The sequence below is a fragment of the Diceros bicornis genome, chromosome 14 (assembly GCF_020826845.1).
Source record: "Diceros bicornis minor isolate mBicDic1 chromosome 14, mDicBic1.mat.cur, whole genome shotgun sequence".
NCBI classification, from domain to species: domain Eukaryota; kingdom Metazoa; phylum Chordata; class Mammalia; order Perissodactyla; family Rhinocerotidae; genus Diceros; species Diceros bicornis.
In genome coordinates, this window is record NC_080753.1 from 22,020,831 (window position 1) to 22,038,570 (window position 17,740).

General features: G+C 57.2%; 1 protein-coding gene across 1 annotated transcript; it reads right to left on the bottom strand.

Annotated features, from left to right (window-relative positions):
- Nucleotides 1-1,510: 1,510 nt before the first annotated feature.
- Nucleotides 1,511-17,426, bottom strand: VEGFA (vascular endothelial growth factor A; the record flags this gene model as incomplete). The annotated part of the gene is made up of 8 exons (XM_058555464.1): nt 1,511-3,433; nt 5,673-5,804; nt 6,914-6,985; nt 8,879-8,908; nt 9,257-9,333; nt 10,133-10,329; nt 13,482-13,530; nt 16,539-17,426. Coding segments are annotated over 8 exons (1,467 nt in total), but the record flags the coding sequence as incomplete, so codon positions are not given.
- Between the last annotated feature and the right edge of the window lie 314 nt (nt 17,427-17,740).

The window sequence follows — 17,740 nt, forward strand, 5'->3', positions numbered from 1 at the left end:
TTTTCCTCTGAGTAAAACAGTCTCTGCAGGGTTTTGAGCCAAAAGGCGACATGATTCAGCTCACATTTTAACAGGCTCACTCTGGCTGTCGTGTGAGAATCAACTAAAGAGAGGCGAGAGGAGAGTCCAGAAGGCCAGTTGAGGGGCTCAGGCAAATATCCCTGCGTGACCCGGGAACCCCTCACAGGGCCGTGCGTGGGTTCAGTGTTAACCAACGTAAGTGGCGGCAGGTGAAAAGCGCTTGGAAAACAGCACTCACTGGACCAAAAGCTCCATGATGGCGGGGACCTTGCCTCCTCTCTTCCTCAGGGGGAGGCTGAGGGCACCCTCCCCAATCAGTCATGGAAGTCCCCACCACCCCCTGGGCGTCTCCTCTTGGCCTGCCTGCCACACCGCTGGGACGCTCCCTGTCTAAAACCCCTCAGCTGCTGCTCATCCCCCACAGGTCGACAGATTGTAGGTTCTTGGCATGAGCAGTGGTGCTGCAGGCTCCCCATGGAGCTAACCTCTCTCTCCAGCCCCCGGGGGAGAGTGCGCCCTCCGTGCCTTGGCTCACACTCCCCTTCTGCCTGGGATGTCTGCTTCAACACTTCCACCTTCCCCTCCCTGTTCTATCGGAGTTCTCCTGTCCATTCTTTAAGGGGGCAGCCCAGAGGTAATGTCATGAGAAGACCCCAGACTCTGCCACCCCCAGTACATCCCCTGCCCCCAAGATGGATCAGACGCCCCCATCATATTTTATGTATTTTTCTATTTGTGGAGTTACAGTTCTGTGTCTCTTCATCCATCCTCCCTCATCAGATCCTTGAGGGGTGGAATTGTGTCTTAGTCATAACAGCATCCCTTGCCCTAGCGTGATGGCTGATTCAAGAAATAAGAGAGGCTAGAGGAAGTGGATTTGGAAGCATTGCTCATAAATGCCAAAGACCCCAGCTTCTACCTTCCCCAGGACCGCAGGAGAGAAGGGCCTATGCAGCAAGGTGGGGCAGGGAGTCCCCTCAAGGGTAACCAGAGCTGTGGGTCTATGAGGCTCAAGGAAGTCCACCATGTAAGACTAAATTACTCCCTGGGGTCACAGGCGCCCATGAGCACCCCCTTCCCATTCCCAGCCTGTTGCAGCCAACAAGGCCCCATAGCCAAACCCAGCCCTCCCCTGTCCCCTGGACAGCAAGCTCATACACATGGCCAGTTCCTTCCTTGACCAAGGGCTAGAGCCTAGATCACTACTCACTACAGGCCCCTAAAGAGCTGTCTCTCCCTCTCCCATTTCCAGAGCACCCCGCTAGATAGTGGCAAAAGATAGACCAGTCCCCCTAGCACCAGCCCAGTCAGAATGGAAGGACTGACTGTGGCCCCCAGCACAATGAGGTGGGGTCACCCTGTAACTTACACACGTGGGACCCCTTCCCCAGACCTAACACAAATGCCATGTTCCCCGAGGGAGGAGGGAAAGTGGGCAGGAGGAAGTCTGGAACAAGGATTCAATGGAGAAGGAGAAACCAGGAGGAGCTTTGAGATCAGAATTAAATTCTTTAATACAAAATGCTTTTTTTAAGATATATCTGTATTTCTTTGTTGTTGTTTAAAAATAAATATGTACTACGGAATATCTCGAAAAACTGCACTAGAGACAAAGATGTGATGTTAATATCTTTTTCCCCCACAATTATTACGGATAAACAGTAGCACCAATAAATAAATGATAACAAATATTACAATTAAAAAAGGAGAGAGATTTAGTATGTAGAATTCTCTATTTTTTCTTGTTTTGTTTTTACATATAAAAAACAGAATAGCAATGTCTATTTTATCAGAATCACATATATACATAAACATATATATATATATATATATACAAACACAAGTTGCCAAATATATATATAGTATGTAGATGTATATTGAAACCTTATTTCAAAGGAATGTGTGGTGGGGAGCCAGGGGAAAGGGTAGGGCAGAGCTGAGTGTTAGCAAAATTAAATATCTGTTCAGGACAAGCTAGTGACTGTCACCGATCAGGGAGAGAGAGATTGGAAACATGAATCTTATACACAAAGACCAGTACAAATAAGAGAGAGCAAGAGATACATCTCATAAATAGTTGAAATTAAATATTAACCAAGAATACTGAAAAAAACCCTACTCTTTAATTAAATTAACTGTTTTAATTTCTAATTAAAAAGGGATATTAAATAAGTACCGTATATAAAACACTTTCTCTTTTCTCTGCCTCCATGGTGGGCCCGTGGAGCCTGCCCTGTCTCTCTGTGCCGCGGGGAGGGTCGGGGCGGGGGACGGAGGAGGGGTAACCACTCACACACACACAGCCAGGTCTCCTGGGGGACAGAACTAGTGGTTTCAATGGTCTGAGGACATCAGGCCTTCCTGGGCTGCACCCAGGGAGGGGAGCAGGAAAAGGCCAAGGCAGAGGCCCTTTCCTCAGAGGATGAGCTGTCACCGGGCTGCTCTTCTTCTCTTTGCCAGTACATCTGTCAGTGGCCTCCTGGGCATCTCGGAAGTAGGTGAGAGTAGGGGAAGGCTTCCCAGGCTCCTGAATCTTCCAGGCAGTGCCCCTGGGGGCAAGATGCCCGTGCAGCACGCAAAGGGGATCCCCAAAGCACAGCAGTGTCCTGAGGCTCCCCAAACTCCTGGTCAGAGCCAGCATCCTTGTCCCGTCGTCTGTCTTTCTGTCCATTTGACTTGGGGTAGAAGCTCGGGACCAGGGCTGGGTTTGTCAGTGTTCCCAAAAGCAGGCCAAATTTGCCCCCGTGCCCTGGCCTTGCACCTTCCTAGGCAGGGGAGGGGACCCTGGCCTCCCTAAGAGGGACAAAAAGATCACGCCAGAGTCTCTCCTCCCGTCCTCTTCCCTGTCGGGATCTGGGTGGGGACATTCTCCTCCCAACTCAAGTCCACAGCAGTCAAATACATCCAGTGAAGACACCAATAACATTAGCAATGTTAATTTAAAAAAAGAATATATATATTTTATATATATATAAAATATATATATTTATTCTTATATATATAATATATATATATATATATATATATATATATAAATGTATGTATGTGGGTGGGTGTGTCTACAGAAATCCCAGAAATAAAACTCTCCAATCTTCCGGGCTCGGTGATTTAGCAGCAAGAAAAATAAAATGGCGATCCAATTCCAAGAGGGACCATGCTTGGTCACCCGCCCGGGAATGCTTCTGCCGGAGTCTCATCCTCCGGACCCAAAGTGCTCTGCGCAGAGTCTCCTCTTCCTTCATTTCAGGTTTCTGGATTAAGGATTGTTCTGTCCATGGTGGTGTGGTGGCGGCAGCGGCGTGGTTTCCGTTATCGGTCGTTCTGTATCAGCCTTTCCTTGAGAGGTCTGGTTCCCGAAACCCTGAGGGAGGCTCCTTCTTCCAGCCCGGCTCACCGCCTCGGCTTGTCACATCTGCAGGGAACGGGAGATAGAGGCTGGGGTTAGTGGCAAGTGAGGAGGGCTGGTGGTGAGGCAGGCAGCCTCGCCTTCTGGGAGCCCGAGTCCCTGTAGCAGAGAAGAGAACGAAAGCGGGGCCCTGCCTCAGAGCCCCCGTGCGAGGGAGAGAGCCAGGCCCAGCCTGGGGGGCCCCAGTCCGAGGCGTAGCTATACCCAGGCTCCCAGTATGCCCTCTAGAGCTGACAATCCAGCTGAGACAAGACAAGGACATGGGGACAACTCATCACAAGTAACAAATGAACACGCACAGTTCAAAGGACAGGCCCTACTCGACATAGAGAGCTGACGGGTGACCAGAGTTGGACCACGTTAATCCGGAAAGGGGCCCTGCAGGGGAGGGGTTTCAGCTCGCTCCCTGTGGGGCTGCTTTGGGAAAGGGAATGGGGAGAGCACCCTGAGCAGCACAAAGGGCCCATGCAGAGCCAGGTGGGGGGGCTCCCAGGGAAGTGGGGCTCCCAAGGGAGGCGGAGCCAGTGGGGCCTGGGGCCTCAGGAAGGTGAAGGACACATCTCCCCTCTCTATGTCCTCCCTCCCGGCCTGGCTGCAGGCCTCATCTTTCTTGAGCTCGCTCACAGCGGCAGGCCCCAGGTACTAGGCTGCCTCATCTTTCCAACATGCTATTTAACTCAGGGTGGGGGAGATGGTTGGTGGCTGTGCTACTCCCGTCGAAGCAGAGGGGACTCCAGGAACTTTCTCATCATGCCCCTCCTCTGGGACTGATGGTCTTTACCCTGCCCACTGTGAGGAGGGGTCAGAGCAGGCCCTGCCCTTCTGAGAGCCTGGAAATAGGGATCCTAAGCCTCCAATTTGGGGTACTGAAATTCTCCCATACAGCCGGGTTAGGTGTTGGGGGAGGTCTCTGGAGGTTGGGATAACTTCAGTTAGCTCCTAGGTCACTTCAGACATCCCCCATCCTAAACAGTCTCTCTGAATCACCACAGAAACTCTAAAATGGCAAGTCCCTTATCTTTCCCAAGGCCCCTGGGGGATATGGAGCCCATTCATCCAGCCCTCGAGTTAGGCAGAGCCCCCATCCCCAGCACTAGTACACACGACGTGTCTTCACATAGCACCAAGACAGACAGAACCCCACAACAACACCCCAGGGCCTGGTCCACAGCATGCCCTGAACACCCACAAGCCACAGGAACATGGGGTAGAGGGGGAGGCAGCCACACTCCAAGGACTTTGTTAATGGAGCATCTGGACTGACTGGGAGCACCCCAGCCTGCCTGGGGAAGCCCCATAAAAGCCCCTCCTCCCTGGGTGAAGCTGCCGCTGGCCCGGAGGGCTCCCTGCCTTTAAGCACAGGCCAGGCTAGTATAAACACCAGGCGAGGCATCAAAAGATTGCCAGCCACCTGTCCCGGCCCTGTGCTCCTGAACTCAGTCAGGTAGGCACTCACAGACTTGACACTTCCTCAGTCCCCCATTGTGGACAAGATGCGTGGGGGCAGGGGGGTCACACAGGTGAATTAAAACCAGGCCAGGGCATGAGGAGTTCACCATCTAATGTTAGGAGAGTGGGCATGGCCCCCTCCTTCCACCCATCCTGGGGGCGTTTGGACATATGTAAGCTATTTGGGGTTGTCGCAGAGACTACTGGAGTATTAAAGGTATCCAGTGTCCCAGATGTTAAATCTCATACCCACCCTAAACCAACAGCCAGAGCCCAGCCCTCTGGGACCCCAGACTGAGGAGGGACTCAACCTCTGTCCTCATGGAGAGACTGTGAGGGGATGAGAAGTCCAGCTGTGCAGACTTCAGAGGGTGGTGCGAGGCCCCCAAGAGAGTACGCTTTGTAGACGGCAGTGTCCCCCACACTGGACAGGGCCCCCAGTATTAGTAGCGAAGGTAAAAATAACAACATCAGGACCAACAGCCACTACGAGCAGGACCACAGGACACAACACTCAGCTTGCGTCCACAACACCACATTAAGCCACACCAGCCTACCCACTCAGGGGACCAGGGTGACCTCGGAACTGGCCCTGTGAGGCCGGGCCAGCCCCCGCCGCCCACTGCAGGGGCCTCGCGAGCAGAGAAGGCAGCAGTCCCCAGGCAGGCAGCTAGAAGCCAAGCAAGCAGCTGGCCCCTCTCAGGTGCTCTCTCTCTCTCTCTCTCTCTCTCTCTCTCTCCCTCTCCCCATCTCTGTGTGAAGCCGCTCTCTGACTCCTCGCCCTCTGGGAACCAACCTGCAAGTACGTTCGTTTAACTCAAGCTGCCTCGCCTTGCAACGCGAGTCTGTGTTTTTGCAGGAACATTTACACGTCTGTGGATCTTGTACAAACAAATGCTTTCTCCGCTCTGAGCAAGGCCCACAGGGACTGCAAAAAGGCAAAAGGAAAGACATCTAAGCTAGAGCGTCAGCAGAGAGAGAGAAAAACACCCATGCAACCCCCTAACACGTCCGCAGCGGCACCCCCACCCAGCTCATCGGCCCCACACCCTTCCACACCCTGGAAAAGTCCGAGCACTATAGCAGAAGATAGAGCGGCGGCGGAAAGAGGCAGCACTGGCTAGGAAGCCTGCCCGTAGGAAGAGGCAGGCACAGATGGGCAGAGAGTGCAAGGAGAGGGCTGCCATAAGAGAGACAAGTGCAAGTCTCAGGCCACAGGGCCCCAACGGCTACCGCCCCCAAAAGAGCACACCTTGACTCTTCACCTGCTGGGAACGGCAATCGGGGACCACCTTCTCCCCCTGTGAGGGCTCATGCCCAGGCCCTTCCACCAAAGGTAGGCAGAAGTAGGGTGTGATGGCAGCTAAGCCCAGAGGCAGTGTCCACAGGCGAAGCCAGGGGTGGCCAAAGGGCCCACGGCAGGACCCACCACAGCCTCCAACCCAGAGGAAGAAGGCTCCCCACAGGGAGACTTCCAGTCGGTGCCATGGGTTGGGCTGGACTAGGGGCTCCCCTCCAGAGGCCCCAAGTCCACGAAGAGGGGCTGCCATATGGTGCTTCACCCCACCCAACCTCCTCCAACAACAAGCTGCCTCACATCATTCACACCCCTTCCTCACACCACGTCTGCCCTCCCACCACCCTCAGCTTCCAGACAAGTGCAGAAGCCTAGAGCAGTGGAAACCAGTTGGGTGAGTGGACACCAGTTCCCAGCACCCGTGCCAACATGGGCCTGCCACCAGTGCCCAGTGGGTGAGAGAAAGGCGGTGCCCAGCCAAGCCAGAGTCCCCTCCCTGAATCCTCCAGGTCCACTCGGCCCCCAGCCACCCCCAACCCTGGAGCAGCAACGCCACCACCAAGTCTACCCACTGGTGCCAATTAGTGCAGTGAGAGTGAGAGAGAGACACTAGGGCCGCTGCTGGAGGGGAGGCTGAGCGACGGGGAGGGAGGGAGGCGGGGTTACGGGGTCCTGCAGGCGGGAGATGGATTGGGGGCCAGGGAAGCTCCGGGAACTGAGAAAGCAGCGGCACCACGTACACGCTCCAGAGTTTATACCGGGATTTCTTGCGCTTTCTTTTTTGCCCCTTTCCCTTTCCTGGAACTGATTTTCTGGAAAATAAAAACACAGAGACAGAGAGAGAGCGAGGGGGAAGGGGAAAGGAAAAGAAGCAGTGAGGGGGCAGGGTACAGGCCACGGTCCCTGGAACGAGGCGGTGGGAGGCAGGCGGGCTCCAGGAGAGAGCTTGCACACGCGCACACACACGTGGGCTGGGGCAGCACACACTCAATGGCTCCCTCGTCTCACTTTGGCCACCCTACACTGGCAAACCCAGCCCCCGGCGAGGCTCTGGATGGGGAGCAGAGGCTGGATGGAGGGCACAGGACCCAGAGGCCTCCATGCTCACAGAGGCTCTTGGTCCCAGGCAGGGGGCAAAGCCCAGAGGGCAGGCTCTTTGCCCAGCAACTGTACAAGTCTGACCCTGAAGGTCAGGGAGCTATGAAAGGTAGGCCAGTTTGGGGAGAAGGTCAGAGACCTGACTTGATGGGGGGAGGGGGGACAGGCTGTGCTTCAGGGCCTTCTGCCTTCATTTCCAAGTGCAATAGCAAGAGGGTCCCTCCAGGGGCCCTGCCTCTGTGAATCCCAGGGTGGGGGAGCAGCTACACTGGGAGCTGGCACCAAACCAAGGGCGGCACATGAGAGGCGCCAGCCCGCCCAGCCATCACCTGGGTCCTCAGAGCCCCAGGCAAGCAGCAGGGTGGGGTCGGAGTGAGGGAGGCATGGGGAGGAGTGGCCTGGGTTCCCTTGGCAGGGAGCTCTCTCCCCAGCCTGTCAAAGCCTGCTGCACCATCTCACCATACTCTCTTCCGAGCCCAGGCGAGCCCCCCACTCTCCCTGTGGGCAAAGCAGGTGTTTGGGAACCAGGCTAGGGGGGCAGGCTGAAGCCTGTACACCTCAAGGGAACCAGCGCTCTCCACACCTGCCAGGCCTGAGAGAATGCCCCTCAGAGTGTCTGCCACAGGGGAAGAAACAAGGCGGGAAGGACCGAGGAGAGGGCAAGTCTGTTCCCTCTCAGGAGAAAGCACTGAAAGGAGGAAGGTCTTTATGCACACACATGTGCACATACACACATACACGTGCACACACACTCTCTCTCTCTCTCTCTGAGCCTACTCTCCCAAATTACTGCTCCGGTAGCCACAGCAATCCTGGAAGTTGGGGACTTAGGGAAGAGGCAAGGGGTTGAGGCCTAGGGGGCTTCAATGTCCCCAGAGTGTTGGGGGCAGACAGGATGGTGGGGGAGGGGAGGAGGGAAGGGTATAGGTGCTCTCTCTCAGTCTCTTTCCCTGCAGGCTCATCCCCCATGCCAGCTGCTCACTCTGTCTTGAAGGCTCACTGCCCCCAGATCTTGCCCCTCCGCCCACCACTCCATCCTGACCCGACCCTCCACACTGAGCAACTGGAAGCCTCAGAAAATGACAAACATTCAACTCTTTCTCCCTGGCCAAGAGGGCTGAGTGTCTCTGGCCTGCCTCGCTCCTACAGGAGGGCATGCACCAAGAAAACACGCCAGCCAGTCCCAAATCCAACTGTACCACCACAGCAGTCACCTTCAGAGGCCGTTTCCTCTGACACACCAAAGCCGGCCTCTCTGCCACCCACTTTCTCTCCCTGCTGAGAGTGATGAGAGGCTAGAACAAGCCAGTGTCCACACTGCCCCCCGACACACTGAAACGGCAAGTCCTGGCCAGGAATGACCTGGAGACCTGGAACACATCATCTCTTCCAAAGGAAGCTCCAGGCTCCAGAGTGGGTGCTGTCACTAATTCTAGAGTCATAATTCTTGAGGTTTGCTCCATCCCACTGCTGCCACCACAAGTTTCCATGAGATCAACTCCGTGACCCAGTGAAGCCATCAGACCCCCTGACAGAGGAAGCGAAGAGCCCCAGATCAAGACAACTGGCCAAGAAGAGGGAGAAGAGCTGGAGTCATGGCCACTTACTTTTCTTGCTTTCCTTTATCTTTCTTTGGTCTGTAGTGGGTAGAGAAAGAGAAAACAACAAAACAGAGGGGTTCAGATGGTGATGATAATGATAATAATAATAAAAACTTAACATAGTATTTATGATATACCAACACAGTTTTAGTCTATTTACATATAATAACTCAATCGTTATAACAATGCTATGAGGTATATACTATTATTGTGCCCATTTTACAGATGTGGAAACCAAGGCACATTAAAATGAAGTTAAAATGCCCAAGGTTACACAGCTGGAAGGGGGAAATGGGCTAACAAGTGGAACGTGCTTAACCCTGGCACAGAGCAGGCACCCTGCAGCCATTCGATGGGCAAATGAATCTGGGACTCCATCCTCACCTGCATTCACATTTGTTGTGCTGTAGGAAGCTCATCTCTCCTATGTGCTGGCTTTGGTGAGGTTTGATCCGCATAATCTGGAGGGAAAGGAAGCAGATCACAGAGGTTAGTGACCCAGCCAGCCATACCCAAATGGGACACCCCCGTGGCTCCTGCCACTCAGCACCCAGGGGTTCGACAGAGCCGGGATGGGTGGTGGAGGTAGGGGGGACCAGGGGCTCTACCAGAAAGAGCCTCAGGCCCACCCCAACTCCCCCAACCCTGCTGACCTCAAGGAGCCCCTGCTCCTCTTGAGGGCAGACATGGCTGCAAGGGTTGGCCAGGCTGGGAATTCAGGTCCTGGGTTCTTGCCACTCCCCATCCCTTCCCTCCTTTCATCCCTTCTAGGCCTCACCCTGACCCCTAGTAGCTACCCAAGAGCCACTCGTCTCTGGGGTCTCAGAGCTCCCTCCTGCCCCGTCCCCCAGGCTGAGATGTGCCCTGTCACCAGGCAGCATCAAACGACTGGCTTTGTAAACTCTCCACAGGCAAGGCGCATCCAGCTTCCCAGACAGAGCCCCAAGGAGGGAGCGCCCTCTTCCTCCAAGAGAGGATCAGAAGGGCTCCTGTCACAGGCATCAGCCCCCTCCTGAGCCCAGAGGCCACAGATCAGGGAGGAGGAGGAGGTAGTCAGGGCTTGCTGGGAACCTGGACTGGGAAATGCAAGCATCTTTTCCTCCAAAGAGGGCAAGACCTCCCACACCCACCCTGACTGACTCAGAGTCAGGAGCTGGGCAGGCAGGTGTGGCTCCTCCTCACAAGAGCTGCCCAGGAAAGGGCCACATGTCTTCCAAGTCTAACATGCCCACCCCATGCCCCAGCCCTGCAGGTGCCCACCTGCATGGTGATGTTGAACTCCTCGGTGGGCACGCACTCCAGGCCCTCATCGTTGCAGCAGCCCCCACACCGCATCAGGGGCACACAGGACGGCTTGAAGATGTACTCAATCTCATCGGGGTACTCCTGGAAGATGTCCACCAGGGTCTCGATTGGACGGCAGTAGCTGCGCTGGTAGACGTCCATGAACTTCACCACTGCATGGGAGGGGGTGACGCATGAGCCCAGCAGGTCACACAAGAGATGGCCGACCCCTATCTCCACCCAGCTTTGTAAGGCCACTCCTCCAGGTTTCTGTGAGAGGTACCCACTATCAAGCAAGTCCTTCCAAAAATCTAACTTAAGTCCCTCCAGCTGTGGTTGAAGTCCTTCCCTAAGCGTTCCACCATCAGGAGGCCTGTTTTTATTCCAAAGATCATATGATGCTATCAGATTCCAAGGGAGACGGCCTGCCACATCTGATCCCCCTGCCTCACCATGACAGCCAAGCCAATTCGTGGGTCAACCTTGACACCAGAGGACAAGTTTGAGTGTGAGTATCCGCGTTGGGGGTGCTCTAAGCTTCCCATGAAAGGAAGAACAGCCAGCTTGGCAAACCCACCCCCCGCTTCCCCACAACCTCCCCATGGCCACTGCCAGCCCATCAACCACACCAACAACCATTTAATGAGCACTTAGTATATGTGGGGCACAGTGTACAGTCGTCCACAGTTGTCATCTCAAACAACTCTCCCCACATGGTACCATGAGGTTCTAGTAGCACCCCCATTTTACAAATGGGGGACTGGAGGCTCAGGGAGGTTGAGTAACTTGCCCCAAGGCCACATTGCCAGTAAGTGGTAGAGTTAAAATCAGCTCTGACATCAAAGCCATCCCACGCTGATGTCATGTGTAAACAGAGGGGAAGCATCAAGAGGGCACCTTGGCACTGCCAGACCCTCTCCCCGAACATGGGCTAAGGAGGTGGTGGGCATCAGCACAGGGGCTGGGCCTGCCTGGAATCAGCAGGTGGCAGTGGGCGGGCACGCTGTGCGGGCCCTGCCAGCCACCGATAACCCCGCCCAAGAGGGCAAACTGCTTGCATCATGGAAAAAGCGGTGCTGCCACTGCAGCCACGAGCATTTCTAGAAGCTAATCTGGAGGGAGACCAGGGTAAAGACAGCTTCTCAGGCTGGCCGCAGAGTCTGGGGTGCATGGAAGCATGAAGGGGTTATTCTGGGCCATTCTGAGAATAAATGAACTCAGGACCCCAGAGTGATTACTCTAAATTGTGGCCCAGCCTGCCACTCCCCAACACCCCACAGCAATCCTGTCCCTGAAATGAGTTTCCTCTAGACAGGACAGAAGAAGCAGCACCCAGCCAGCAAAGAGGCTCTGGCCATGACTTGGTATGACCTTGGGCCAGTCCCTCCCTCTCTGGGCCTCAGACTCTGCACATCTGTGTAAGTGGGTTGGGCTGATCTCAAAAGACACTGAAACAGAGGCTGAAACGTGGGGTTTTGTCTTCCATTTCCAGCCCTGAGAATAAGCATCCCTTTCTCAGCCCAGGTGACACAAGGTTTGGAGCCTCACCAAGGCATCTGAAGCTCATACCCCCTAGCCTGCCTCTCCCCAGAGACTGTAGCTGAGCCCTCCCTCACTTCTCCCTCCAGAAGGGTAAAGGAAGATGAGCCCTGGGGGTATATATACAACAGGTGGGTTGAGGGGAAGTTGGGGCCACAGGTGTGAAAACAGAAAGGAGAACAGTGGGGGTCCCCAAGCCAGTCCCCGGCCTTGCCTGAGGTCTCTACTTCCCCTATCCAGACAGCGGGCATGGAATTCTTCTCCACTCACAAAAGGGTTAAGGTAAAGCCTTGTCAAAAAGAGGAAAAACAAGACCACGGATGTGAAGAAGTCCTTTCTTAACCAAAGCTATATTGAAGAAGATGACTAATCAAGAATTCTTCACCTGACACTTCGTTGTGTTTGGGGACAGAGGTGGCCCAGGCTTTGGGGCCACAAGCCCCACCCCAGGACAGGATAGCAGAAAGGTCTGGCCTGGGCTATGGCAGTTGGTAGCTGAAGGTAAAAAGACCCAGACTGAGAATTCCTTGGAAAAGCTCCCTGGAGGCCTCAAGGCCCGTGGGAGGTGGAGGGGGCAATCTCACCTGCACCCTTCGCACTCTAGCCACTGCCTCCAGAAAGCTATCCCTCCTGCTTTTGCACGGGGTGTGGACACACATACACTCTAACATCAGGCTTTCGTGGTTTTCCTCATTTCTTGAAGACAACCTTTTCCCCAGCAAACAAAGATCATTTGTCTTGCCTCTCCCAGACCACAGAGGCCACTTGGAGGCTGAAGGGGTGGGTGCACTGGGAGTGGGGCCTGTCAGTGACACAGGCTGTGGGGTGGCTGGGAAGCCAGGCCTCAGCCAAGGAAAGGGCTCTGGGGTGGGGAAGGAGGTAGAATCGGCTGGGCATCACCATGGGCCGGGCAGTGCAAACACCGTGCCTGGCCACTACCCTGGGCCATCCTGGATTTGGGTGGCCCTCCTCAGAGGTGGGGAGCTTGGGGGAGTGGCATTGGGCACTCCTCCCCCAGGCTGGAGCAGAGGCCACATTCAGTGTGGGGGGAGAGCCAGGGCGTCCCTAGAGAAATGGGAGGATCCCGTACTCCAAACCACGGCTGCCGGCCACCAGAACAAAAGGCAGCAAAAGGCAGGCGGACTCGGGTTGGGCAAGGGTGGGGGGGGTGCCTGGGAGCTACAGCCAGCCCTCTGCTGGCCCAAGAGGGAAGTTCACAGCACCTAATCCTACTCCACCCGGAGAGCAGGGAGAAGCTGTAGCTTTTCCTCTCCACCCAAAAAGGAATGCAGACTTGGGGGGAGGGGGCCCCATGAGGCTGGGCCCTCTGAGCCTCCAGCTAAGGCACAGCCAGCTTTCTGGATAGCAAGGGTCACAGCCCCCTCCACAAAGACCCTACAGGTGGGACACGGCTGGGCTGGAAGTGACATGGAATACTCATCTTCCTCTGGGAGCAGAGGGGACAAGGGACACCTCCCTTGACATCTGGGACTCCTGAACACTGTTTGTCTGCCTGGTCTGTGCTCACGGCTCCCTCCCCAAATAAAATCTGACTGGAAAGAGCAGAAGAAAAAGGCCACAAGTCCTATTTCTAGCAGAGGCCTGAGTAAGAGAGTCCTCTAGAACAGAAGGTTAATTTCCCAGTGCTCACTGCTTCCTTTCTTAATTCTCATATTTCTGTGCCCCTTCCCCTTACCCCCACCCCAGACCTAAAAAGAAGGAATCGGGCCTCCCCACCCATCCCCAAGGGGGTCAGGGGACCCCACCCAAGAGCCAGGAGACTCACCTTCGTGGGTTTTGTGCTCTCCTCCTGCCATGGGTGCAGCCTGGGACCACTGAAGACAAAACAAAGAACGAAGCATGGCCATGGGCACGGGAGAGGATGAAGAGGCCCAGCCACCCGGCCCTGCTCCCTCCTCACGTCCCTCCCAGTCCACAGCCTCTGGCTCCTCCAAGGCTTCTGAGTGGAACAGGGCACCGCCGGGGGGCTCCCCACTGCACAGAGCATGCCCACCACCCCCGGACTGCTCCAATTCTGAAGCCAAGGAAGATAAAGACTGATATTGAGGGGTAGGGAGTTACAAAATACAGGGGAGAGCCCCAGAATGCTGCACTGTCCAGGTCCTCACCCCTTCCCACATTTCCCTTCCCTTCCCTGCTCTCACTGGCCCACTGCTGAGCTAAGAGAAGTGAATCTTCTCAGCCCCCCTGACTCCCTGGTCCAAAGCCACGGGTAAGCATTAAGGTCAAATAGGAGGACAAATTTGGACTGGAGCAAGAAGGAAGGACTGGGGGCAAGAAAAACAACATGGTGACCTTCTCCTGCTGACATGACAAATACCAGGGTGAGCTGGTGTTGGGGACGGGGGAGGTGCAGAGGACCGAAGGGCACCAACCACCCTCCCCCATTCAAACTCTCCAGTCCTCAGGAATATTCAGCAAACCCACAGGTTGCCTAAAGCATAAAACCTGGGAGGAAACTCTGGGGGAGGGGAGAGCCCCATTTTTCCCCCTGCACAAATCTCCCCAGAGCCTGAATGTATTTCCAAAGCCTCGAGCCTCCCACTCCCACCTGGGTCCCTGGTTTCTTCTCTCTCCAGACTGAGGGGCTTCCAAGTCCCTCTCACCTGAGCACCTTCCTCAAATGCAACCAGGGAAGCTTTTTATGCCTTAGCACTGCCCAGCCTCTAGGGGGCCCCCTGCACTACCTAGGTGGAGGCGTCCTCCATCCCTCCCCACCCCCACCAGATCATTCCTCCCCTCCCCAGAAGCTGTGAAGGTCAACAAGCCCAACCATGTGGACTTGACAGCACCGGGCAGGCAAAAGCTTCTCCCAGCCCTTCCAGAGGGTCTCCAGTTCTTACCCACTGCCACCCCACCTGCCCTCTTGCAGGGCAGATCCTGAGCAGCAGAGCTGCACTCTAACCCACAGAGCTGCAGACCTCACTGAGAGGGAAGCTCCTAGTCTGTCCGTGTCTCTCTCTCCTCCCCACACACCCCCAGCACACCCCAGATACCCCAGCCTTGCCCCCAGGGCCAAGGTCAGATAACAGTTTCTAGGGATAGCCCTCCCACTGCAGCTCCCTCAGGAGTCTCCACCTGAGCCCTTCACCCATCCTCAGGAGACCCCCAGCTTCCCTCTGCCAACATTCTCCCTATGCCTTCCACTGCTTCTGGGCCCCAATAACGAAAGGGGACAGAAACTTCATACCCCCTCCAAGGCCAGGGGGCACTGGGAGGGGCGGTTCTGGGCGGGGAGGGGCCAGGTGCCCTTCTCTGGGGGCCTCTGAAGGTCACACTGTGGCCAGGCAGCCACTCCTCCCCCTCCCCCCTCCCTCGAGGCCTGGAGCCAAGGCCTTTGTGCCAGGGTCTAAGGAACTCAGGGTGGCAGCAGGGACCCCAGCCCACTTCCTTCCTTGTGCCTCTCTCCAAGGGGACTCTGTGGTGGGGGAAGGTGTAAGGGAGGGTGGCAATGGACCTCTTAGGCGACTTTGAGAAGCAAGTTGGGTGGGCAAGTTTCCAGTTCCAAAAAACCACCTGCTCCTGCTCCAACGCCCCATTTCCCCAGGACACAGTTTGTTTGCAAGGCTGGCAGGAGTTCCTTCCAAAGGTTCGGGGACGGCTAGTCCCACCCTGCCCATGTCACAGCAAATTTCAAACCATTTCTCCTAAAAGTGTTTGGTGGGGTAATGACACTCTTTAAAACCTCCCTTGGTCCACCCCCATAAAAGCTAAAGCGCAGCCCACTCGGAAGTGTGGGGGAGGGGAGGCAAACTGACTGTCACCAAGTCGGGACTTTAGGTAGAGTCTCGACAAAGCACACGGGTGGCCCCCGGCACCCTGACCTCTGACACTGATCATCCTTTCTCTGGACTCTGGGGCCAGAAAGGGGTTAGATGGGTCTTCTCAGCAGAAGGGAGTAAAAAAGAGGTGGCAAAGGCTTCTCTCCATACTAGGGAGGAAACGGGGAAGGGGCGTCAGGAAATTCCTCCTAGCACACGAGGGGGTTAGGGGCTGGGGACGGCGGGAAGGGATAGGGCTGGTTAGCCGGGTCCTCCAGCTGGGGCTACCTCGAGAGGTCACCTTCCCGCGGAGGGCCGGCGGGGGGAGGGGCGCCGCTCGCCGCCCGGGTCTCCCGGCTCGGGCCGCCGCGGCTCCGGGAACACGCGGCCGGCCAGGCCCGGGCTGATGTAATCGGCTCCGCGCCGCGCGCGCCCGGCCGGGCGGGGGAGGGCGGGCACCGAGCGGGACGCGAGCGGGGACGGGCGGGGGTAGCGCGGCGCAGGTGGCCCGGCTAAGAGGGGGGTCCCCGCAGCAATCTACCCCAAAACTTTTCCGAAACTCGCGGGGAGAGCCGAAGAGACCGAACTGCAGTGACAGCAAGCTCCCTCTCGCGCCTGCGCCCTGCCCCCTCCACGCTTTCTGCCCTCCCTCGGTCCAAGGTCCGAGCACCCCCCTGCCCACTGGGCTCCGGCTCCCGCCCCCGCTGCCTGGACTTCCAGTTCGTCGGGGACCCGCGGCCGGGAGCAAACTTCAGCCGCCAGCGGCAGCGCAAGCCCAGCCCCCTCAGCCTCCTCCTCCGGCTCCCGCCCTCCGCTGGTCGGCCCAGATCGTACGTGCGGCGACTGTGGTGGGTGGGCAGGGCCCGCGTGGGCGGTGAGACTCTATGCTGGTGCCCTCCCACCTAGCGCGCGCCCCCTCCCCCTACACGGATAGAGAGGGAAGACGCGCGCCCGGTGCCCAAGGACCCGCGTGGAGCCCCACGCGCGCGCTCGCACGCACGTCCCCAGCCGGGAGAGACGCTCGCAGCGGCCCGCGGCGCCAGGCGGGCACGGCCGCTTACCTTGGCATGGTGGAGGTAGAGCAGCAAGGCAAGGCTCCAATGCACCCAAGAGAGCAGAAAGTTCATGGTTTCGGAGGCCCGGCCGGGACCGGCGCGGCTCGCGCTCCCTCTGCGACTCAGGGTGCGGGGCGGCCCGCTCTCCTCGGCGCCTAGGCGGGCTCCTCTTCCTCCCGGAGCCGAGGCCCGGGCCAGGGCCTGGGGTGCGCGCGCGGCTGGAGCACTGTCTGCGCACACAGCCGCCTCACCCGTCCATGAGCCCGGCTTCCGAGCGCCGAGTCGCCACCGCGGCCCCCTCTCCTCTTCCTTCTCTTCTTCCTCCTCCGCCTGCTCGGACTGCGGCTCCTCCCGGCCCGAGGTAGCACTTCTCCCGGTTCCGCTCTGCTCGGCTGCCCCGGCGCGGACCACGGCTCCTCCGGAGCGAGAACAGCCCAGAAGTTGGACGAAAAGTTTCACTGCAATGCCGCGAGCCCCGATCCCCTCCACCCCGCCTCCGGGCGCGGGCTCCGGCTCCTGCCCGCGGCTCGCCGCCGCGTCCACCGTCGGTCGCTGGCCGGAGAGGAGGTGGGCGCTGGGGCGGGGGGCGGTGTCTGTCTGTCTGTCCGTCAGCGCTGCTGGTCCGATGCGGGATCCCGAGATGGAGGGCTCACGCCGCACTCTGGCGGTCACCCCCAAAAGCAGGTCACTCACTTTGCCCCTGTCCCTTTCGTTGCTCGCTCGCCCGCGCGCGCTCTCTGACCCCGTCTCTCTCTTCCTCGACTTCACTCTGGAGCTCTTGCCACCTCTTTCTTCTCTCTGCTGGTTTGCAAAATCCGAAGTGATTTGGGAGAGTAAAGGAGCAATCTCCCCAAACGGTCGGCCCGATTTAAGCGGGGAATGGGAAGCAAAAATAAATTAAAATGGGAAAGAATACGGTTTTAAAAATGTTTAAGAAAAAAGAAACAGGGTAAACCCTGGATAAATGAATATCAAATTCCAGTGCGGAGTCCCCTGGCTGGTGACCCCGCCGGTTCGTCCACCTCGCCGCTGCGTCTGCCGACTTAGCGCCGCCGCCGCCGCCGCCGCCGCCGGCTCCACTCGCTCGGTGAGCCGCGGCCTCGTCGCAGCCCGGCTGCCCCAAGCCTCTGCGCTCCTCACCGCTACCAGCCGACTAGAAAAAGGCCTGGCCCCGCCCCGCCCCGCCCGGACCCCGCCCCTGCACGCCC